Source organism: Lissotriton helveticus, chromosome 3_2 (assembly GCF_964261635.1).
Source record: "Lissotriton helveticus chromosome 3_2, aLisHel1.1, whole genome shotgun sequence".
NCBI lineage: Eukaryota > Metazoa > Chordata > Amphibia > Caudata > Salamandridae > Lissotriton > Lissotriton helveticus.
The window spans coordinates 101402322-101427432 of NC_136062.1; the positions used below are offsets into that span (position 1 = coordinate 101402322).

At 40.6% G+C, this 25111-nt stretch overlaps 1 protein-coding gene across 1 annotated transcript in view; it reads left to right on the forward strand.

The window, feature by feature from the left end:
* UNC13C (unc-13 homolog C) overlaps positions 1-25111 on the forward strand; it is a 1503140-nt gene that overhangs the window by 413756 nt on the left and 1064273 nt on the right. Inside the window, exon 4 of the mRNA XM_078684856.1 lies at positions 15489-15567. Coding sequence (XP_078540982.1) covers positions 15489-15567 — 79 coding nt within the window. The remainder of the gene's footprint in view (positions 1-15488; positions 15568-25111) is intronic.

Sequence of the window (25111 nt, forward strand, 5' to 3'; positions counted from 1 at the left end):
TAACCGAGATCTTCCTCACTGCCTGAGGTAACATGATTGCTTCGACTGTGCACTGCACTACAAGTATCAATAGTATATCTCCACTATGGTTTGTGCTTTGCATAGTGTGTTCTGTGCAGCACATCAGCATTACACTTTGCATTGTGTGCATTATTATCGATGGGTGACTTGCCTCCTTCATACATAGTTGGTTGCCACATCTCCCAACATTCAGCTATTTTGCGGCTGAGGGGCCATGGTGTTTTGGGATGGTCCGTTGACCTGTTTTGCGCCACCTCATTGGTAGTAGTGGGGGTGGTCTGGAGGGGAGGTTCTGGTGGTGGTGGTGGTGGCGCTGGGTGTTCTGGCCTTGTTGGGAGTCGGAGCTGCATGATCCGTTGCTCTATCATGTGTTGGTCTTTAGGTGTGGCTTTGAGTTGGGTCCAATTCACGCAGTAGATAGTCGACCTCCTTACACCAGTTAAAGGTTGATGTTAATTTGCTACTGCTAACTTGGCTTATCGTCTGCTTTTTGGATCACATTGCAGATTTGGCTATTCATTGTAAATATGGGGAAGTGGTGATTTCGTGTTTTTTTTGCACGGGAACGCCTACTTTGCATATCATTAGCGTTAGTTGTGGCTCTCGTCTGTGGCGAGTTTATTGGCGGAAGGTATCGATGGAAAAGTGGTAAGATTTGCAGTTTTCACCAGTTTGAGAATTAAATGAAAATTAAAAAACACAGAAAATAAGATAGGTTTAATGAACATTATAATTAGAAATTAGCATTAAAAAAACCTTTGAAAGTCACTGAAAAAACAATAGGATTCAGGCACGTTATAGTTATAAATTAGCATTAAAAAAAACATTGAAATTCACTAAAAAAAACATAGGTTTCAGGCACGTTATAGTTAGAAATTAGCATTTAAAAAATCTTAGAAATTCACTGAAAAACCATAGGTTTCAGAAACGTTATAGTTAGTTGGACATTTCACTCATAGACAACCGTAGAAATTCCCCTGATATAGTTACTTGAGCAAACTATAACTCGCACCCCCGCAATGCACTGCTGATGATGTCACATATTACATCATTCATGACATGGTCAGTGACATCACTGATGACATCTCAAATGACATCACTGATGACATCATCCACGTGAAAATCTGATGCACCTCATCAGACCCTAATATAACACTTGATACACTCACTCTAAAATACAGACTATACTTTTTGAAACCATGAACACACCAATACCAGTTAGTACATATCCACTGACTAATTCCTAGGTGTAAACACAAAAGGTGATGGACGGAATGTTGCACATTGGCAAAACATTTACCCTCAGTCACATCACAGATCTGGGTTTAATCCATTGTTACTTTGCTCACCACGCCACCCCAGTTCAGACATGGCCATACGCAAATCAGTTTTGACCCAAGGCCTCATGGGAACAGTCCAGCCTGAACTGCTAAGCCATGTCTTCCCTGGACCGGAATAAAGCATCCTAGGACCGGTTTCTGGCTAATCAGCCTTCATCAGCCAGGATGCTTGTTTCCGGACCATGGAAGACATGGCTTTGCAGTTCAGGCTGGACTGTTCCCATGAGGCACAGGGTCAGACTGCATATGACCATGTCTGAGCTGGGGTGGCGGAGTGAGCTAAAGAATGATGATGGATTAAACCCAGATCAGTTGACTGGGGTGAGTGCTTGCATTGTTCAACACTCCGTCCATCATTCCCTTTGGTTTTGCTTAATTTCTAGGTCTACACACATCCATTCATTCACCCATACAGTCACTCATGCATACAGTCAGCCAACAATACAGCATTATCATATCCAGTCACATTTCTATACAGACAGTCGCACACTGGCTCTCATTCATAGAGTTATTCAAATACATAGTCAGTAATGGAAATAATGAATCACACTTTTATTTACTCACCTGTACAGTTATACACATACCACCTACTTATTTAAACATATACTAACACATACTTTCACTCTAATACAATAACTAATACAAGCACACACTGATCCATACAGGCACTCTTACAATCACTCACTCTCACATATAGACATTTATACAGTCCAACACTCACATATACCACCTTTCACATATGCAGTTACTTACAGTTACTTACACAGGTACCACTGAGGCATCCATTCACTCACCAACACACCCATACACACACTCACCATATACACACTCACCCAGCCATACAGTCCTTCACAGATACAGACCTGTACACATATACCCTGAAACCTATGGTTTTTTCAGTGAATTTTTAAGGTTTTTTAAATGCAAATTTTTGACTGCAACATGCCTGAAACATTTTTTTTTCCAGTGAATATATATTACCTACTGGCGGTCGCCAGTAGGTAGTTATAGTTAGGACCTACTTTCCATAGGAAATCCACAACATTCTATATGTTATTCTATATGTTATATGGATATTCGTCCACCGGAATGCCGGTGGACGAATCTTTGCGAATTTCTCTAAGAAAATGGCCTGCTCGGTTCTGCTCCTTCCCTCAAAGTTTGGGGGTGATTCCTCAAGTGGGGGCCGAGAAAAAAGGGGATCCCAAAACGTGTTTTCCCCATGCAATTTTCCATAGGGACCTTTAGCCAGGGCTACAGCCCGAACGGCTGAACGGAATTACACCAAATTTGGCAGAGAGGTAGAGTTTGGTTCGCAGATTGTGCTTTTTGTTTAATGGTGTAAATCCGTTCAGTAGTTTCTGAGAAAATTGCAAGTAAAATCATAGCGATATCTAGAGACGGAGTTCAGCATGTGACGGAAATCTGTTCAATTACGAGCGCGAGCTGCATGCTGATTAGCTGTGAACTGTCTGTCAACACTCGAAACCAGGAAGTGTTGGCGGCCATCTTGTGCCTCGCTAGAACCGAGTCACAAGAAAACAGTAAAACAAAGTTGATAAATAAGGGGAGAGGAGTTGGCCTAATGGCTAGGGCGCTCAACCTCGGACCTGGGGATCTGGGTTCGAGTCTCGGTAACGACGCCAAAAACCTCCTTTGATTCTGGGCAAATCACTTAATCTCCCCGTGCCTAAAATGAATGCGTGTCCTCCTGTAACGTAACTGGTGCTATGTAAAGCGCTCTGATACCTGATTCAGTTCGGGTCTAGTTCGCGCTATATACAACTCTGCAAAAAAAAAAAAGGGAAGGGGTAAGGTAGACACATTCTGACCCTCTAGGCTTGCTCAGGGGGTCGTACATGGATGTTTAGGCTCTATTTTTTTATTTTATTTTTTAAAAGAAAAATCGCGGCGTACGCGTATAGAAATACGTACAATTACGAGCAGGAGGTGCATGCTGATTGGTTGTTAATACTCCAACCCAGGAAGTGTTGGCAGCCATGTTGTTTGTCGGGAGAGCAGAGTCACAAGAAAACAGTAAAACAAAGTTGAGAAATAAGGAAACGGGGCAGGGTAGAACATTCTGAGCCTATAGTCTTGGTCAGGGGGTGGTACATGGATCTATAGGCTCAATTTTCTTTTTTTTAACAATAAAAAATGGCGGGGTACTCGTGCAGTACTTGTACGCAGTGGAAAAGGTGAAAAAAAGTAGAAGTCCGTTTTATTCATTAGGTCCCGGGGAGGCAAATTACGGGGGCAATTTTTCTGCATAATGGGGGCTTGTAAGGTGCCCCGAGCACTGGGGAACGGAACTCCCCTGGTTTTATTTTGAAGTATGGGGGGGGGTTACGGCCCTACTCCCCGCAGTCGAGGTGAGCGACACCCCTCGGGTCTATTTAAAAAAATATATATGTTTTGAGTTTTGAGGTCTCTCTCTCTCTCTCCCCGTACACGTCTTGGGGAACGTCACATTTCTGGGGCACTGATATGTAAAATGACCTTCCAGCTCCGGGTACCTGCATTGTCTGGAGTTTTTTATTAATGTTGGGAGGGTGGGCTTGATAATACGTCCTTGTTAATTGCCATAGAAGCCTATGTTCTGGTGTTAACATGGGCTTCTATGGGAAATAACAAGGCCATATTGTCATGGTCATTATCGCCGTTTTATCGGCAGTTTCTTGCCAATAAAACGGCAATAATTGTAACACCGGTCCTTGATAATATGCACCTAAGTTTACTGGTCAAAAAAAGAGCAATGAGCCATATTATCAACAAAAGGCAATATATTATCGTCGCTTTTATCGGCAGGAAACTGCCGATAAAGCGGAGATAATGTGCTTGATAATATGCCCTTGTGAATAACCATAGGACCCCAGGTTAACACCAGAACCTGGGCTGCTATGGGAAGTTACAAGGGCCTATTATCAAGCACATTATCGCCACTTTATCAGCAGTTTCCTGTCGATAAAAGCGGCGATAATGTCTCGCCTTTTGTTGATAATATGCTCCTTCATTTCTATGATAGTATGTAAAGCTTTCCTTTTTTTTTTGGTGTAGCAGTTGTACTCTCTTCACATGCTTAGTGTCGTTTCGAAGCCCTCGTTTTCTTTTTCTTCAAGTTCAACAAGCAAACTTTTCTTTATATCAGTTACTAAATCTATCGCTTTCTTTTCCCGGTTCGTGTGTGTCATCCGCTGCTGTACTTTTGTACAGTATTAATAGTCATATGTTATGGGAAATAATAAGGCCGTATTATGAAGCTCATTATCGCCGTTTTATCGGCAGTTTCCTGCCAATAAAACAGCGATAATTTTAACACCGGTCCTTGATAATATGCACCGAAATTTACTGGTAAAAAAAAGAGCAATGGGCCATATTATCAACAAAAGGCGATACATTATCGTCGCTTTTATTGGCAGGAAACTGCCTATAAAGTGGCGATAATGGGCTTGATAATATGCCCTTGTGAATTACCATAGCAGCCCAGGTTAACATCAGAATTTGGGCTGCTATGGAAATTTACATGTGTCTATGTTTTTTTATTAATGTTGGTAGGGTGGGCTTGATAATACATCCTTGTTATTTGTCATAGAAGCCTATGTTCTGGTGTTAACATAGGCTTCTATGGAAAATAACAAGACCGTATAATCATGGTCATTATCGTCATTTTATCAGCAGTTTCTTGCCAATAGAATGGGGATAATTGTAACACCGGTCCTTGATAATATGCACCTAAGTTTACTGGTCAAAAAAAGAGCAATGAGCGATATTATCAACAAAAGGTGATACATTATCGTCGCTTTTATCGGCAGGAAACTGCAGAAAAAGCGGCGATAATGGGCTTGATAATATGCCCTTGTGAATAACCATAGGAGCCCAGGTTAACATCAGACCCTGTGCTGCTATGGGAAGTTACGAGGGCCTATTATCAAGCGCATTATCGCAGCTTTATCGGCAGTTTCCTGTTGATAAAAGCGGCGATAATGTATCGCCTTTTGTTGATAATATGCTCCTTCATTTCTATGATATTATGTAAAGCTTTCCTTTTTTTTGGTGTAGCAGTTGTACTCTCTTCGCATGCTCAGCGTCGTTTCGAAGCCCACGTTTTCTTTTTCTTCAAGTTCAACAAGCAAACCTTTCTTTATATCAGTTAGTAAATCTGTTGTTTTCTTTTCCCGGTTAGTGTGTGTCATCCGCTGCTGTACTTTTGTACAGTATTAATTGTCACATTTTTTATATATTTATTTTAAAGATAGTGCTGCGGTGCCAAACGTTGATTACGTACTCCGTCCACAGCCATTTTAGTAGTTTCTCACCGTTGTTTTTATTATATCTGTTAGTTAGAACTCAGTAGTTTTCAATCCTAGTCTTGAATATCTTACTATAGTATTTCAACATTATTTTTTATTGTGGCCCGTCATACCCCTCCCCCACAAAATAAAAGAAGTATGTAGGTTTTTTTATTAACTTTTATTAAACAATAAATATAAACGAAACTCAATTATAACTATATTAGAACTGGAAAAATAACTTAAACAATGTTCTAAACAAATTGTGAAATGGATTCCAAAAGGTGTCCAATTGGTAATCTGCAAAAGAAAAAAGAAAATTAGAGTTTAGACTTATGTAGATGTGAGTAAATGAGCTGAAGCATTACGGGGCATAATATCAAGAACGGTGATAAAATTATCGCCGTTTCAGCAGCAGGAAACTGCAGCTAAAGGGGCGATAATGGGCTTGATAATATGCTGTTGTGAATTCCCATAGCAGTCCAGGTTCTGGTGTTAACCTGGGCTACTATGGGAATTCACAAGGGCATATTATCAAGCCAATTATCGCTGCTTTAGCGGCAGTTTCCTGCTGCTGAAAACGGCGATAATTTACCCTTTTTTTAAACCTTGCGGGTAAACATTTCAGGCAGTTGGTGTACATCTTATTCCTAACAATTCTTCTACACGTCTACACGTCCAAGACAGCAGTGTCTAAGTTTAAGAGAGGAAGAGAAATGATGTCACAGAGAGTGAGAGAGAGAAAGAGAGAGAAAACAACATTAAAACTGTGTCGCAGAGTCTGGAGTTGAGATTTTTTCCTTGCGTCACTTTACTCATATTAAAAGTGACTCAAAAGTGGCGTAATAAGGTTATGGATCTGTTTGTCAGACTGTTCTAACGTATCTGTTGTCACTGCTCTGAGGTAATTATAGATTTTACAGAGAAGCTGCTGTACACTACGCACTCTGGGCCATAATATCAAGCCTGGGCGACAAAATTATCGCCAGTTTATCGGCAGGAAAGTGTCGCTAAAATGGCGATAATGGGTTTGATAATATGCTCTATGGAATTCCAATCGAAGCTCATGTTAGATGTCCTTCACATCTAACATGAGCTTCGATTGGAATTCAATAGAGTATATTATCAAACCTATTATGGCCACTTTAGCGGCAGTTTGCTGCAGATAAAGTGGCGATAATTTTGTCGCCAAGGCTTGATAATATGGCCCTCTCTTGTTTCACAAATAAAGCTAACACTACAGTTTTAGGAGTGCAGTGTACCTGGTACATTTTACTTGTTATAGTGCCGCGTTCAGGTGGTGTCTATATGGAAGTGCCTACTGCGTTACTAACGCCCGTTATGACGAATTATTTCTAATGCATTCCTATGAAGGCTTTGTAGATCTAGGCCTCGGTGCTTGCCGTTGTATAAACCTTGCGGCCAAACACATAAGGAAGTAGAGGTCACAACTTAATTTCAACAATTCTTCTACACGTCCAAGCAGACAGCAGTGTCTAAGTTTAAGAGAGAAAGCGAAATGATGTCACAGAGAGTGAGAGAGAGAGAAAACATTAAAACTCTGGGCCATAATATCAAGCCTGGGCGACAAAATTATTGCCACTTTATCGGCAGGAAAGTGTCGCTAAAGTGGCGATAACGGGTTTGATAATATGCACTATGGAATTCCAATCGAAGCTCATGTTAGATGTCCTTCACATCTAACATGAGCTTCGATTGGAATTCCATAGAGCATATTATGAAACCCATTATCGCCACTTTTCTGCCGATGAAGTGGCGATAATTTTGTTGCCAAGGTTTGATAAATAAAAGTTACTCTACAGTTTTACGAGTGCAGTGTACCTGGTACATTTTACTTGTTATAGGGCTGTGTTCAAGTGGTGTCTATACGGAAGTGCCTTCTGCGCTACTGACGCCCGTTATGGCGACTTATTTCTAATGCATTGCTTTGAAGGCTTTGTAGATCTAGGCTGCTGTGCTTACCTTGTATAAAGAGTGCGGCCACCGGAGTTCACCACTTGACTTGAACTCTGCTTCTATATGTCGAAGTATATTCAACAAGTTGCAGAGAATTCCATTGCTGTTGCTCAATAGGCCGTGGTTGCTTCTGAAGGATGTTTGCTGAAGGAAACAAAAGGACATTTTGATTAATCATTGAAACTGAATTGCTTACCTACTATCAAAAGTGAATTTTAATGTGGGTTCTTAATATTCCGTAGTTAAGACTGTTGCAGCTCCAGCAAACAAAGGAAGATCAATAAGTTAATAAAGGCCTGGGACGGCCTCGTGACGCAGAAAAAAAGATACTATCATACTATCATGGACGCACAATTAATAATAGTGGCCTAAGCACGTGGCGTAGTACAGAAATACGACACAGAAATTTATGCACGCACAATTTTTAAGATTAGAGGTCTATAGGCCCTTGTGACTTATAAAAAATATTTCAATTATGTAAGTACTATTTAAAATCATTGAGGGGTAGGAAAGCCATGTGAAGGATAAAAAAATAGTATTATGCATATTCAATTTACAGTGGAGGCTGATGTTGTGGCATCTTCTCTTATCTTAGGCTGTGGTTTTGTTGAGTCTGGGGTGTTTGACAGTCTGTCTGTCATCGCAGCAGAGTTAAGGCAAAAGAGAGCGTGCTCACATCAGTGCCCGCATTATATTGGAACCGCGGGGGCTGACCAAACCAAGCCCAGGGCCGTCATTGGTAGCGTGTTCACGGTCTATAAGAATGATGGCCCTGGGGGACATGCCATTGTATAATGTATTGGTTTCCAGGCTAAATGATAGCAAGCATGCTTGCTGGTGGCATGTGGGTAGTGTGGGTGGGCGTGCACCGCGCATGTGCAAGTATGAGTGTGTGCACGAACAATTAACAACAGAGAGAGATGGGGGCGGTGTGATCATGTACGCAGAGGCAGGCCCAGAATCGGATCTGCAATGAGTCAGCACTTCTAATCATTCTCCTTAGCGCGCCCTGAGCTCTGATTTGTCACTGAAAGGTGATCGCACCATAGTTTGTACTGCTTATCATACTCAGTGTGTACCCGCGCATACAGTACAAATATGCTTTGACGTTACGCTTTGCATTAAAGCTTCGGTGTGACGCCATGTACGGCGTTCTGTACGCGAAATGGGGCAATGTTTCTACTTGGTTTAAAACATGTATGTATTAATTGTACATACTAAGGGTAGACATTTGGGATAACTATGATTTTTTTTAATACTTGAAATAATCATATATTACTTTTAAAAAGAATTACAGAAATCGTGGTAGAACATCATGCGTACTCGTATTGAAAGAGCTGCGCAAGCGCATCATAAGCGTACGCAAAGCCATGTGAGTTTAAAAGTAGAGATTTGATTGGTTCATAACTTTTCCTATTGCGACTGTTGAAAGTTCCGTCCCATTATAATTATTCGACTTTGACTTTCTAAGAAGAAGCATTTGTTCTGAGAATCTTCTCAAATAGAATGAAGATCACAATAATAAGAGTAATGGAGTCATCTTGCAGCAGTTCTTCAGAGGGAGATTTCATTCCTGAAAAACGTCCAAAGAAAAGGAAAGAAGCTCTAATTTGGAAGTTTTTCACTTTTCCAGAAGGTCCAAAAAAGGTTAATGCTCCAAAAGTAACCTGTAAAATGTGCGAAAAAACTCTTTCAAGGGGTGATCCATGTAAAAAATACTCCTGTGGCACAGCTAATATAGTGCGACACGTGAAGAATTTGCACCCCAAGAACTTTGCTCGCGCTGCAAGACGGACGTTGCACGAGAACCCACCTGCTGCTACACCAAGCACATCAACTGCGGCAGCAGGATGTTCAGCAAGCAGTCCACACCCACATATTGATTCTGACTGTTCTAAAGTTAAAATTCTATGCATTTATTGCGATAAACTTTTGTGTTATGGGGAACAGTCTATAGACTTGATGAAACGCAGGATGCAGGATCAGTGCTGTCCTCGACATTAGTTGTTCATTTTTTCATTCTTTTGTTCCTCTTGGAATTTGTTGAGAAAACACATAAAAAATTCAAAACAAAAAAAACAGTTCTTTTTAGAACTACCTTCACTGGTCAAAGAAAGAACTATATTTCTATGTTAGTGTGTAAAAGTTTGTCAGAATGAATGTGTAGTTCATAAATGAATGAATGAATATGTTACTAGTGTATGGAGAATGTGAAAGTGCAGAACTATAAGGACCTGCTACAGCATAAATCTATAAGGTGTTTATCTATAGTATACTGTAGTATGTCCGAACCACTTGAATATAATATATGTACATAAATATGTTACAAATCTATGCTTCAATTTGCGCTGCTGGTGAACCTGCCTGGGTGAATTTGTATGTGTTAGGGGCGGACTTACAATCACCTTGTGCCACTTTTACACAGCCGTTGCGTCACTTTTGTGACACAGCGGTGGTGCAAAAGATGTGCCATGGTGTGTGCTACTAACAATGTGACGCATCTGGAGGGTGTATTATATTGTAAAGCGCTGTGCCAGAAGAGGCTTTCTTGTGCAGAAGGGGGTGCAGCAACGCCTCCTAAAAGTGACTGAGTGAAATGTATAACATTTCATTCAGTCACTTTTGAGCTTATGCTGCGTCAAAACCTTGCACATGCTTGAAGCAGGTGTAAGGATTGATACAGCATTGTGAGCATAGGACCCCACGAAAATATTGGTGGAGCTGTGTTATACTTGCAACCGACGTCAAGCAATTATTAATCCAAAAAATCCTTTGCAATTTAGTTTTGTTATTATTTTATAATAAGAATATGAAATATAATCTAAAAAATAAAATAAATATAAATATGTATATTAAAAATATATGAAATTAGTATAAAAAGAAAGACATAATAATTAATACATTTATAAATTATCATTTACAAAACCTTTGAAATTCACTGAAAAAACCATAGGTTTCACACACGTTATAGTTAGGAATTAGCATTTAAAAAACCTTGCAAATTCATTGAAAAAACCATGGGTTTCACACATGTTATAGTTAGGAATTAGCTTTTAAAAAACCTTGCAAATTCATTTCCACTTACTTGCAGTACACACCGAACCCCCTGACGAAGAGCCTTTCGCTCGAAATGCATTGGGGACTTCATCTATGTACAAGATGTTACCTTTGGAACTATTGAAAATTTTGGATATGATTATGCTATGAGAACTTATATTTTCCATATGGACACAATTGAAAGCATAAAGTTAAAACTACAAATTGATTTAAGCAAAGGATACAAAGTGAATAAAACTTTGAACCAGCAGATTACATTTTGGATACAGTTTGCTTTTTTAGCACATAGGAGTGCTCAGGTTAACCACCTTGTACCTACAAGGTCTTGCTTTTTGTAATTCAACTTTCCGCCCTTCCTGGACAGTAAGGGCAGCATCCTGATCTCCCTAAGACATTTAACTTTCTTGATATACCTAACTGATTACTTTATTGTACCTTGGAGTGCAGCGGACCCCTATATTCTTTCTAAAAAAAACATAGGTTTCACATACGTTATAGTTAGGTATTAGCATTTAAAAAACCTTAGAAATTTGTTGAAAAACCATAGGTTTCACATGTTATAGTTAGCTGAACATTTCTCTCATACAAAACCTTTGAAATTCCCCCGTTATAGTTAGCTCAGCTAACTATAACTTGCGCGCCCACAATGCACTGCTTGATGACGTCACATATTACATCACTCATGACATGGTCAGTGACATCACTCATGACATCACTGATGATATCATCTTTGTGGCAGACCTCCTCTCACTGTAATATAACCTTTGATACACACGATCAAAAATAGAAACTACAATTTTCAAAGAACTGAGATACCAATTCCAGTTAGAATAACCTATTCAGAAATTCCAAAATCTACATACACATCCACTCATTCACCAACAATTCTATATAGTCACTCATACATGTACTCACTTATCATATGTACTCTTACACCTATACATCCTGTTATACACCGACACTCATCTATAGTTACTCACACACATACTCACACATGCAAATAAACTATCAAATATCCATTTCCTTGCATATACAGCTATACACTCACCACTACACTAACTTCTACAGATTTGTACACATACTTACTCTCTTAAACAATCACTTTTAGAAACTTATTTATACAGGAAGTGTTAGAATCTCTTGCTCTGACATATACTCACTTTTATACATCAATACTCACATATACTAGTTTAAAACATGTAGTTACTCATAAAGATACTATTGAGAAAGTCATTCACTCACTAACACACCCATACACACACTCATCCACCCATACAGTCCTGCACACATGCTGTCTTCAAAACACATACAAACAGTGAGTCAGTCATTCATGCATCTGTGCGCTAAGTAATACTCCCCACCGAACCATACAGACACTCATTTTGGTACTCAAAAAAGCTACTAATAACCCATATACACACTGATGTAGCTACTCACCAACCCATGCAGCCACTTATATACAAAGTGAGACACTGATACAGATATTTAAATATTTAAAGATTACTCGCTAATACACCTATTCACTTAAATATACTTAATAAGTTAGTTAAACAATCAATTTTACCCAAAAAAAATCCATTTAGATACTTATTAATCCATTTATTCTTCCATCGATGTTTAGATATACATATATAAAAAAGATTTATTTTTCAGAAAGACGCACATTCACTAGATGATGTCATGAGTGATGTCATCAGGGATGTCATTTAAGATGTCATCAGTGATGTCATGAGTGATGTCACTGACCATGTCATAAGTGATGTAATATGTGACGTCATCAGCAGTGCATTGCGGGCGCGCAAGTTATAGTTAGCTGAGCTAACTATAACAGAGGAATTTCAAAGGTTTTGTATGAGAGAAATGTTCAGCTAACTATATCGTGTGAAACCTATGGTTTTTTCAAAAAATTTTAAGGTTTTTTTAAATGCTAATTTCTAACTATAACGTGTGTGAAACCTATAGTTTTTTTAATGTATATATATATATATATATGTTTATATATATATATATATATGAACATGTGTGTGTATGTTGCGCTGAAGGAAGTTCGGGCGTCTAAGCAAAATATTTCTGTACAACATTTAACACTTTTAAAATTATTTGAACATTGATAATACTGTGTGTCTTTTAGCACTGAATAATAAACTTAACATGGGCTGTGAAAGAAATGTGATTTGCAATCAGCGTTTCTTTTACACTGCTAGGTTAAAAATATACCTGATAGAAGGCAGATGTGCTGCAATTATACAGACGTGTTATGTGCTTTTGCTGGTGTCACGTGTACAGATTTCTGCTGATGTGATTTGAAGTTTGCTCATTATGCATTAATCTTTCTGTAGATAAATATAGGTAACTACCTTTTATAGTTTCCGAATTTAATGCTACTCATTTTAAATGCTCAACTCCATCCAAAGACAGTCTAAAGTTTTACAAATACTCTATGCGCCATAGCTAGACTTACAAACACACTTACACATTAACGATTAATTGTTAACCTAGATAAATTGTCCTGTTTCTTTCAAGCATGAAGACATTTAGATAGTTCAATGTTACAGCGCTTGCACCATCTATTTGTTGGGTAAGCATAAATGGAATGGCATAGAATACGGAATTAGTGATGAAATGGTTGTTAGGTCCGGAACATTATTCTAATATATATGCAATATTTAACGTGGATAAAGAGTTAACCTTTTTTATTTCAGGTTGACATAGAAAAGTGCTAGTACAGTCTGTTGCAACTGAAAACTATCCCTGTAGGTCGTTCGGATTACAAATATTTCTCTACTATCTTCTAAGCTCTAATTACAAGAGAGCCACTGGAGGAGAGCTAATACCACACCTGGTAAATACTAATTTCCCTGGGGTGAAATATTTAGTGGGTGCACTTTGAAATGAGGCATAGCATGTGAAATTTGAATCTAAATTATTGAAGTCTAAGTGTTTTGTCTCATTTTCGGCCTTTTACTCCCAGATGAATTTCATCAGGTTTGACCTACTAAAATCTAGGGGAAGCAGTGGGGATAATCAACACACATCAGCAGCTGTGTTGTTCAGTGCCAAACATATGGCGATGGCACACGCCCTTTTGCTAGACGTTCATGCCAACTACAGTGATTTGATTGAGGTGACCAAAAACCTAGCATAAGTGCCTTGTAGGATTGAAAGCAACTTGCCATTTGTTAATGCTATCAACATTTGATATGTTGTATGGGCATGTCAGTGGTCAATAATATCCTAGTAGGGACTAATTGGGTAAGATTAGTATCTGCTTGTGGATTATATTATTGTTTTTTCTTGGATTTTTTTTGCCCTTTGTGTTAGGCTTACTATTTTATTGTATATGTGTTCTAATTCAGTTATACAGCATCAATCCTGGCAGCTGATGCTATCCGAAAGCGAACCATAGTCATTTGATCTATATAATTACCCTAAAGTAGTCAAAGCCTTAACAACAGGTAATAGTTTCAATTTACGGAGTCTACCCAGTAACCCTGGGAAATACCATTTCCTGTTTGTAAGGTATTGATTACTTTATTTTGTTTTCAATGTGAACTGATTACCCTGTCTCATTGTATTCTTTACTGGCACATTTGGCAGTAGCAGCTTTTGGAAAGTATGACGCTTAAGTTTTTTGGATTATTTGTGAGCATTTAATTACATAGTTCTCAACTACTTCTAGAGTAAGGTCAAATGTTTGGGCATCAGCCATCCTTCATTAAGATTATAATTTTGCTGCAATTGATAATACTCTCTGAAGTATGAACAAAACAACACAAACCCCAATGCAAAGGTACTTTCCAAGGCGACAATTGGATAAAATGTATTAGTAAGTAAATGAGAAACGTAAACTGTTGTCTTTGTTGGGAGACATTTAGACATCTAATTTTGGGATACAATTTGGCACATCTGATACTTAGGGGCCTATTAAGATGTCGGTTGTAAAGACTCCGACCACAGGTTGGAGGCCTTATGATCAATATTTTCAATTCTGATTGGTTGATTTTGGTTCAGCCTGTAGGCAATTGAAACCGGCCGGTCATTCTGGCTGGCTTTCAACCTGTTCAACGAGCCCATCGGCCAGTCGGGACCTGCCGTAATCTAAATGGACGGCGGTTTATGCCATCCGAACTACAATGCTTGGTTTACAGCAGGATTTTCGACAGTGGAAACCCTGTTGGAAAGGATGTTTGGGGGCCCATAGCAAGGCCTCTTTCCTTTGCGGGCTCCAGTTGGTAGCCGAGTGGGCACCTAAGGTTCCCCCTGTTAATCCATGTACCCTGTGGCAGGCTCCTTGAGGGGCCTGCCACAAGGTGAAGGGCTTAACACAACCTCACATTTCCCCATAGGAGCATGTACTATGGCCGGTTTATGGCTGTTACACATGCTCCCATGGGGAAATGTCAGAATGTGACAGCACCAAGTGCTGTTGCATCATAATGAGGTGGTCGGGACCGCCGACCGGGGGTTGGTCGGTCCAGTTTCCGAGACGGTGTCAGGTGGACGTAAGGCCGCTCAACATGGTAATAGGCTCCTAAATGTTTCTCACAATGCTTTAATAAAATATATTATTTCTTTATATCTACTTTCTGCCTTCACTGCTCTAATTTATCTTCCTTAAGCTTAATAACAATCACACACATTATATTGAAAAACATTTCCTAACAGTAAGGGGGTTCTAATTTGCTGTTTATTTTATGTTCTGTATATTAGGCTGGAAGTATATAGCGACTAAATTACTGAGAGCTTTAACATGAACACAACATTATTTTATCGACTAACCAAAATATACTTTTTTAAATTTTAGTCCTGGAAGTGGACTTTACGGGATTGATAGTATGCCTGATCTACGTAGAAAGAAAACGTTTCCAATTGTAAGAGATCTGGTAAGTTATTCATCATTTAAAAAAAAGTGATATCATGTGTAAAACCCAATTGCAATGTGATTTATTTCCAAAGGTACTTAAGTAAGAATGTACTCTTGAACTTGCATCACTGCCATTTCACACGCACACACTTAACTCCCTTTCTTTTTTGTGTTGTAATTCTTTATTAACAGTTTTTAAGCAATTACATCCTGAGATCAACAGTGTCGGCCACACATGTACAATGCTGGAGAGAGTGGTTTAATCTAAAACTTGTGCGGCGTGTGTCTCTTATGAACATTGGGGAGCGTATAAAGGGTGCGAGGTGGGGTAGGTAGGAGGTGTGGGGGGTGGGCATCCATATCGTGGGAAGCGGGCATGCGCAAGTGTCTCAAGTAGTGGTCATAGTCTATCCGGATGTGGATGGGAAGGAGTAATCCTGAGGTATTGGTGGGTCATAATAAGGCCGGAGGGCTATGGTTTCGTTCATTAGGCTGGAGCTGGGATGGCCCCTGGGTGTATGGGACTGTATACAGGAGATACGTGCCAGTAGTCGGGTGTAAGGAGGTGGCATGGTTGATGAGGGCGGGCGCTCCCCATCTCGGTGTCTGCTTTGGCACTGAAGAGTCATGCTCTTTTCTAGAGTGGTGTAAGCTTCAGGGCGGGAGGGTGTTATGGGGGAATGGTGCTGCACAGCATCGTCCGTGGGTTATCTCATCTGTACCTGGGTAGAGCTTGGGGACCGTTAGCTAGTGGTCCGTGGCGTTTGGTCGCCTGCGGGGCTGCTTTGTCAGAGGGGTTGGGGGGGAGGGCGGGAGGGGGATGAGAGTGGGGGGGGTGCGGCTATGGGCTTAACACCCTTTCACTATCCATTTATGTGCAATTCCATTTGCATTTCATTCAGAATTTAGTTTTCCTTCTCTACTTTGATGTCACACTAAATGTTGTAATTCAAGGCCCAGAAGAATGTGGGGTGAGGAGCTATTAGTTCTCAGACCCTGCGCTTGTCGAGGCCTCGTCACCTGGTTGCCAAATATATTGCCATATTTTAAAGCAAAGCAGCCCTCTTTATTAATGAAGTGGCATCTGACATGACTAATACCATTAGATGGAACCTGATGTTATTTTTCCCTGCAAACCATTTCGAAACAAATCCTTCTTTTACGAAGGGGCATTCTTCTGTGTGTTGACCTAGGCCACAAATCAACTTATGAGGTAGCTGCGCTCTTAACATTCCAAAGGGAATGTGTGTCATATATTAACCGTGGTTAGTTACCCAACCCGAGATTCGCTCGCTCTACTGAGCCCTCATTCTCTGTAAATTGATTATTTTAATCTTTTGGCTTCCCAAAAAAATGAAAAGTTTAGGCATTTTGGAGAGACCAGGAGACAGAAAGAAATACAACTGTCAAGGTAATATCCAACAAGTCAGTAAACACTTTCCAAACAAAACAATCAATTTAAGTTCAAAAACTTTGAAAAGACCAAAAAATGCATTGGAGTAGCTGAGTAAATTTAGCACCAAGTACAAATGTAGCAGGATGGACCACAGGATGGAAATCGAAGTGAGAAGGACACACAGGAGATGATTACTACTAATGGCAAGAATCATTTCTCCAACTCCCCACACAGCGAGTTGTGCAGAGCTCAAATTGTCATTAATCACAGCATGTGTATGCTGCTAGTGGAGCATTGCAATCGTTTCAGTTACAGTGCAAGGTGATCTCCACTTTTATTAAACCAATGAACAACATTCTGATGTCTCTGATGTCTCTTTCATATTCCTTCATAGTTCCTGTTTTCGTAATCAATGTTCGAGCATGTCTGGACTGTATAAAAACCTCTTAGAAATTGTATGGTTTTGTTCACTGTTGTAAAAGAGATATGCTTTGTTGGCGTTAATGTGGGTTCTGTGCTGACCCACCCACCTCCCTTTGGATGCTGAGACTCTGATCCACATGTGCGCTAAGAATCTCACCATTTTGCTTTACAATTCAAGACTGTTATAGCGTGATTGTGTGTATCTAGGATTTTCTACTGTTATTTGTGCTGACAAGATTGTTACAATTCGCTGATGTTTAACTCAATCATTCACAAAATGCCAATGAAGAAATATTAAACAAAAAAAGGGAGGGCATGTCCGATCTCACAAGTAAGATACCCATGACATTAAAATCCATGATACTTAAATTCCCTAGGCAAATGAACAAACCTGAGCTATGATCTTGGCCTTGACTTGTATTTGGGACTCTATTCGTCGTTACGTGAGAGTAAATGCAGATTTGACTGAGAATTAACAGCTATGGCCTTTTCCAGTTCCTTCATGGGCAGTACTGGTTCTCGTATCATTAAAGGGATAATAGCCGTATTACCCGATCAGCGTCTCAACAATCTCAGTGTAGCTTTGAGATTCTTTGTCCTCAGCTTTGTGTAATGCATTGTCCTGGAGCTGATGCCTGAAGCATTTTCTACCACAAAGTGTTCTAGAGTGACCTGTCCACCATTCTCTTGTGTGTCTGAGATGAACTCTCACAGAATGCCTAATTGCACTGTGACTGAACCCTACTCACATTTAATGTTCAGACCTGGTTGTAAGTACCAAGCATAGTAATGAATATCAAATACACAAAAGGTGATGGGAGGATACTTGCAATATTTCGACACACTGGCAATTGCTTGAGGTAGCATTCAACTCATTGTTCTTTTTCCCACCATGCCGCCTCACATTATATATTTGCAATATGCAAATCAGTCTTAGCCCGGCTCCATTGGGAACAGTCCAGCACAAATGGTTCTGCTCTGTACTGGAACACAAGCAACCCAAGACTGGAGTTGCCATGATTGTGGCTCTTCTGTTAGCTGTAGATTGGTTCCAGTTGAACCGAAGCAACTCTTGGTCACTTCGGAAATCAAGCACTCAGTGGGAGAATGCTTGCAGTAAGTAAAACCACTGGCAACTGCTTGGTATAGCATTCCAACCCATTGCCTTTGATGCCACATCAGATTAGACCCACCAATATGCAAATCAATCACTCTTGGTCCCGTTCCAAAGAGAACAGGCCAACTTGAAATGCCAAACCAGATCCAAAGGGACAATACGGCAAGAGTAATTTATTGATAAATATCAGCACAAATACTAGGCCTCTCGTAATTATGGCTTATGAGATAAGACATTACAGTGTTAAATGGACTTTCAAATAGAATTCAGGGCACAACTCGTGCAAGAGAGGTGTTTTTTTTTTCCCTCATATACCATTATTGGAAGTCTTGATGGGAAACTGGCCGCCTCTATACAGTTAGTCATCCTGGTCCGGCCCTAATTTCGTTGACCACTGGTAAGATAGCAGGCCTGATCCCTCAAGTAGCCACTGCTTTCCCAGTTCAACTCCATTTCACACCGTGATTTGGGGCCCTGTGTTACTTTGAAGGGAAGGGAACCATCAGGGCTCCAGATAAATCATAGGAAAAAAAAAGAAAAAAGAGAAAAAAAGAAGAGAAAAAGAAAAAAAAAACATTTAAATCATAGGGAAACCATTCACTTGTCCTGCCATGCCACTAGGGCCGCCCAGATCTTGACAAAACTTGTGGGGTCACATGCCATGTCAAATTTACTTGGAAAAATTATGTGTTTTAAGCAACTTGAAAAGGTAGGGGAAATTGGATCCTTCCAGGCTCTACAGATTTCATGCCTTGCCAAAAGCATAACATAAAAAACAAATCTCGTACGAAGTTCATTTACCTTATAGTCCACGCACAGCCCAGAAAGGATAGTTCTAGTGTTAAGTTCCAGAGATGCCTGAAGGACTTCTTCCAAAAATTCCCGAATCTTGATCCAGTACTCTCTAATCTCTAGGCAGTCCACGAACATATGGACATCGTCCGCGGCAGGATATCTACATCTTGGATAGTGGTACTCCAAGTTAGAGAATTTAGCCAATTTTTTAGGGGTAATGTAGACCCTATACATGGTGTACAGGTGATTTCTTTTTAATGTAGCAGGCTTTACTACTGCCTGCAAGATGACAAAAGAATCAGACCACAGATCTGCAAGAGAGGTGTTGTCTTCACTGAAAGAAATCTAGTAGGTGTTTGTATGTGTACGGTCATGCTGCTACAGTCATATCCAGTATTTAGTCCGATGTACATTGAATAAATATTTCTGCACACATGTATGGCCTCAGTCCGAGTTAGGTTAATTACCGTGGAGCGGTCGAAAATCCATTATGGCACCTTGTGGTTTTTTAGATGGGAAATGACTGCTACAGTTTTAATTTCACTAGACGGAAGGAGGGTTAACCTATAGTATCGACGTCACATCACCCTGATTCCACAAATGTCCCACCTCTATGATCTATTTTCCCCATGCAGATTTTTACTTGGTAATAATTGGTGATACATGCATGGGGAAAATGTGCTGCTATGCATAATTGCAATATATCTTAGATCTCAAAATTGAATATAAACACTTTGTAAGCCCATATTCGAAACTATCCTGTAAATCATGGCCTAAACAGGAAAACATATAACTGCTAGGTTGCTTTATATTTACAAAGTATGGAAGAGGTCAAACCTGATTGAAGTGAATTGCAATGACTAGATGTAATCCACCTCTGAGGTACAGGGAGTCGGCTAGAATGACTGGTAGAGGGGCGGGTAACCTAATGTGTGAAGACAATCTAATCTAGAGGGTGGTTGAAGAACATATACATTCAGTTCACAGAGAACAATAAATAAAGCATCTGGACAGATTACTAATCAAATGTGGATACACCTACAACTGCTTAAGTATTAATGGAACAAGCTGACACAGTCTAAAGTGATGCTGATTATTTGAAATGAATAAAATCATAAGACATTAAGGAGGGCTGAATAAATATAAACTCTATCATCCACTAAGGACTCAGTGGACTCTATATCTGTGACACACTCAAATAACAGCCTGACCATGAGCATGAGATCACACAGTAAGCTGTTTCTGGTCAGTTAATTAGCAATACTTACCATACATCAAACAAATCGTGGAAATACACTTTATGTAGCGGAGTCAGTGTAGCCTGCCCTACCTCCTTTTCAAAAGAGAACCAGGAGGCACACATTTCGAAGAATTTCAACACATTCTGTATGAGGTTGTGAGCTGACTCTAAGACTAGCAGGGTACGGAGGAAGCACTCCAAACGCTGGAGCAAATAATTTTTAGCTCGTTTAGGATGCACATAATTTCAGACTCGGATCTGATATAATGCATAAAGGGATGCATGAATGGGGCATCTATGGCAGGTCAATCGTTTTATTTGGACTCTAAAGTAGTTTGTGCATTTCAGATAATTATAAGGAAACGGAACAACGGATACATGAGAGCATATAAAATGTACGCTTGTACACATCTATACATTTACAGGATTGCACTTCCCATTTATTACCACACAACCGAGGATTTTAGATTGTCACAATGTAATTTGCTGTCAGCAATGCCAGAAACATTTCCTACAATTCATGGTTGGTCATTCCTCAGTCGGATCTTAAGATAAATCTATCCAAGCCGTTATACCATGTCACGATGTCGATCATAGATTCTTAAGTCTTGCAAAGATAGATGCTGCTAAGCCTGGATTTCTGATTGATGAAATATACTAATATGGAAATAAACCATTTCTAAGGTTAAGCACGACCTTTTTGCAGTCACAGGATTTGAAGGGATGCCTGGGCCTAAATAGCTTTGACACATACCAGTGGTTTTCACTCTTCTTTAGTTTCTATAAATAATTAATTGTCAGTGGGTCATTATTTGTGCAGCAAGAAATAGTAGCACTTTTATTGTTGTAAAGAGGCTGGTTGAAAAAAAAGTGTTAAACGCGCGCTGCCTAGCTCACAATCGTAGGATAAATAATCATGCTGTTTAATGCAAACATACAAGTGTATGTTAAAAGTGCTATTCACATGTATAGTCTCATATCTTAAAACATTTTTACTTTGCTCCCCATGATAAGAGATACAACTGTCACACTTATTGGGACCTTAGAGGAGTTGTTAAATTAACTAAAATATTGTAAAACTTTCGACTTAGCTTCATGTAGACTACTGGCATGTGATAGTCAATACTACTGATAGCACAAATCTTGTGGCTTAGTATTTTTAGGAAACTGGATTAATAGCTAGAGAGTGTCAGGCTTGATGTGAGTTGTGGGTGAGCCCCCACAAATTTAAACAACATAGGGGCTGATTCTGATGAGGTTGGTCGGAGTCATTCCGGCTATTCGGATTCCTTTCCAACTGACCCATTTTGATGGGGCCGGTCGGAAAGGATTATGAACAAGATTTCTTAATGGCTTGCGACGGGCTTGGAGGGCCCAGCTGCCATTCGGAAATCTTCCATCAATCCCTCTGGTGGCTCTTTCCGGCCCAGGGATTCCAATGGAAGGTCCCAACTGCCTTTCTGTGCTGGCCTTTCCGACACAGAAAGGCTGTCAGAATCCTAATTTGAGGGTTCCCAGCAGGGTCCCCTTCAGTGCAAGTTCTCTGAATGGCAACCTAGGGGGTGCCCTCGGTTGATCACTTCACCTGATGCCAGGCACCTACAAGGGCCCGCCACAGGGTGCAGCGATAAACTGCGCCTCTGCTTTTTGCAGTGAGAGCATGCAATCCAAAATATCAGCAATTTATATCCACAAAATCAAAACATACAGAAAGATCTGCTGAAAACGTATTTTACTAAAACGAATAATCACCTACAAAATTTAGTGTTTTTTACAAGCATGGTTATACTTTAACGCGTACTTGGAGACTGTAGTTTACTTGTGTAGATCTTTCACAAAGAAACCATTTTCCTTTACTGAAAATAGGAAGTAGTCAAAACACATTCAGAAAGAATACTACTCTTAGAGCGTCTTATTAAAAGGGAATATGAACATACCAGTCTAATATTTGATTTAAATAAACATTAAAAGGCTCCAAGAATGGTGATTTTCCAAGCTATTAAGGAAAGAGTTCAGAGATAAGCTAATTTCTTTGCACATGATAAACAGAATACATTTCCGGTAAGCATGTTTAACATGCAATTAAATATGGCGACCTCAGAGCATAAACAATGACACAAATTATAATAATAATAGAGTGTTACCTCTGTTCGTCCCTTGTATCATATATATCTGAATTCCGTTGTTGCCAAAAGCTATTTCTATGTATATATTCCTTTTTGTTGGCATACTTATGATGCATCTTTGTAGGGCATACTCCTTCAATCCCTGAAATCTTTCTCATGTGCTCGACATAGCTTACGTATGGAAAATGTGCACGTACCTTGTGAAGGTCATCATCATGTAAATCTGTGCAGACATCCAAGTCAATGGTGGGTAGAGAGGACCATATTTAGTTATTACACAGAGTGGGCATTAAACATAAAGTTTGAGATCTCCATCTAATTATACAAATTTAAAGCCATTCAACCAACACAAATGCTAATAATGTATCTTTTTGTCTACCTTAGTCGGCCATGATGGCTCATTATGCTAGTGGCTAGATTTCAACTAAGGACACGGACAGACGTGAGTGTAGAGGGATCAGTATATTATGAAGCCCCACAATGACCTACCTCAGATGGAGTTGTTGCCCTCCATCTGATTAAAGCAATTATGCACGTCCTGTCACTTTATGTCACAGATCTAATGTGTGTAGCGAAAGTAGATAGAAGTACAGATGTTGATATTAAAAAAAAGTAAAGAAGAAAAGAGGTAGGTGAAGGTGCTTGAGATAAAATTATAAAGTGCATTTCCTTATTGCCATGCAGGATATAATGTTCCTAAACTGCTGAAATCCAGACTGTAGGTCTGTTTTAATAAGCAGTTTTCACTCATCTCATTAAAACATCGCTTTCATGGCTACATGCACATGACAGGATGTATGTGTAGCAGATGTGCTTGGTGAGTGCACAAGGAACGTGTCAGTCACTCATGGATGTTAAATGTGATGCCTATATATCTAGTAGTGGGAAAACTAGCTCAGGCATCAGGAGCAAGAGACTAGCAGATTGGGTGAATATTCACATGCACCATTATGAGGAAGTTCCACGTCAGTTTGATTTTGCATAAAAAGACACATCACTCATCATTAGTTTAGCATAGTGTCATAAATAAGTAATTAAAACCACCCAATAATTGAGTTCTAGATCAGAGAGAATTATATAGAGTTCTAAAACAGAAATCCCCGGGGAGTGGCCAACTGCCGTGGGAGATGGCCGCATGGAAGCGAAGCTCCGTCGTGCCGTTCCCGATATATCGATAAATTTCAATTTTGCCCCAAGCGAAACCTCCTGAAAAGCTGCCTGGTTGCTTCCCGCGAGGTGGTGTGTCACTCCACTGATTACGGTTTCAAGCGGCCAGACGCATCCGAAGATCCTGCACTGGACCCGGGCTGCGCTCGCTGTGACGCGGGACCATAGTCTGCAGGCCGCGGGCTGAACTAATATACAACTCCGACAGCCAGGGTGCGGCCCCCGCCTGTTGTCTCCTGGGGAGCCGCCTCGCTGCATCGATCGATCAACACCGCTCCAGCTGGCCCACTGGGACTGCGTCCCCTGTGGCTGCCAGAATATTGACGAGCAGCTATACCGAAATAAAAAGACCAACAAGCGACAACCGGTGAGACCACAGGAGAAGTTACTCCGCTACTGCTTGTCTCAAACGGGACTCTGACTCCGGGCGCTTGGCCTTCTGCTGGCCATCACCCTGGCGAGGGCTGGAGCTAGTGCGGCAGCAAATCTACAGTGGTGACTGTACAGTGAATTGGTCCCTTAACGAAGGTCGCGGCGGGCGTGGTCTGGCGCCTAAAGTTTGACTGAGTTCCCACGGCCACCATACCAGTCCTACTAGGTAGCTAACGTGCAGCAGCGGGCAGTGGCATTTGAAGTAGAGTGAGAGCCTTTTCACAGCATGGCAGAGGCCCTCCATGGACCCAAACCCTGAATGAGACTTGCGCCATCACGATAATTTGCATTACCGAGACAAACATATGCTGTGGCCATTGTCGACATGAACTGTTCTTAGCTAACAAGAACTGTGCTATGCTAGCTTCATCTTCACAGGCCCATAGCCACCATCAGGGGCCCCTGTTGGTTGCGTGGGAGACTGGGTCACAGCCGGTCCCTTCCCCCTCAACTTAGTCTTGGTGCAGCCTGGAACATGCCATCCCTTGTACCACCTGGCTGGTGAAACCCGTCATGACAGATCGGCGATTAGCCAGCTTGTCTCACCTTCTACTCGGCTGCGCCAAGGCGTACAGTTAAAACCATGGCAAATGGCAGAGACAGCCGGCAGAGACAGCCGTAATGTGCTCCAGGCGAAATTGGACAAATTTGCCTGGCAAAAGGGGCGAGAAAAGGTGCAGGCCACTCCTAAACAAATAACGGGGTATCCACCAAAACCCACACTACAAGATGTACTAGCAGCCATCACAACAGGGCGCACTTCCCTGGATGGCCTCATTGACACTGTTGCATCAGAAGTCTCCCTGATTAGGGCGGACATGCGAAAAACAACTGAGCGTCTCACTGCAGTTGAATCCATGACCAAGG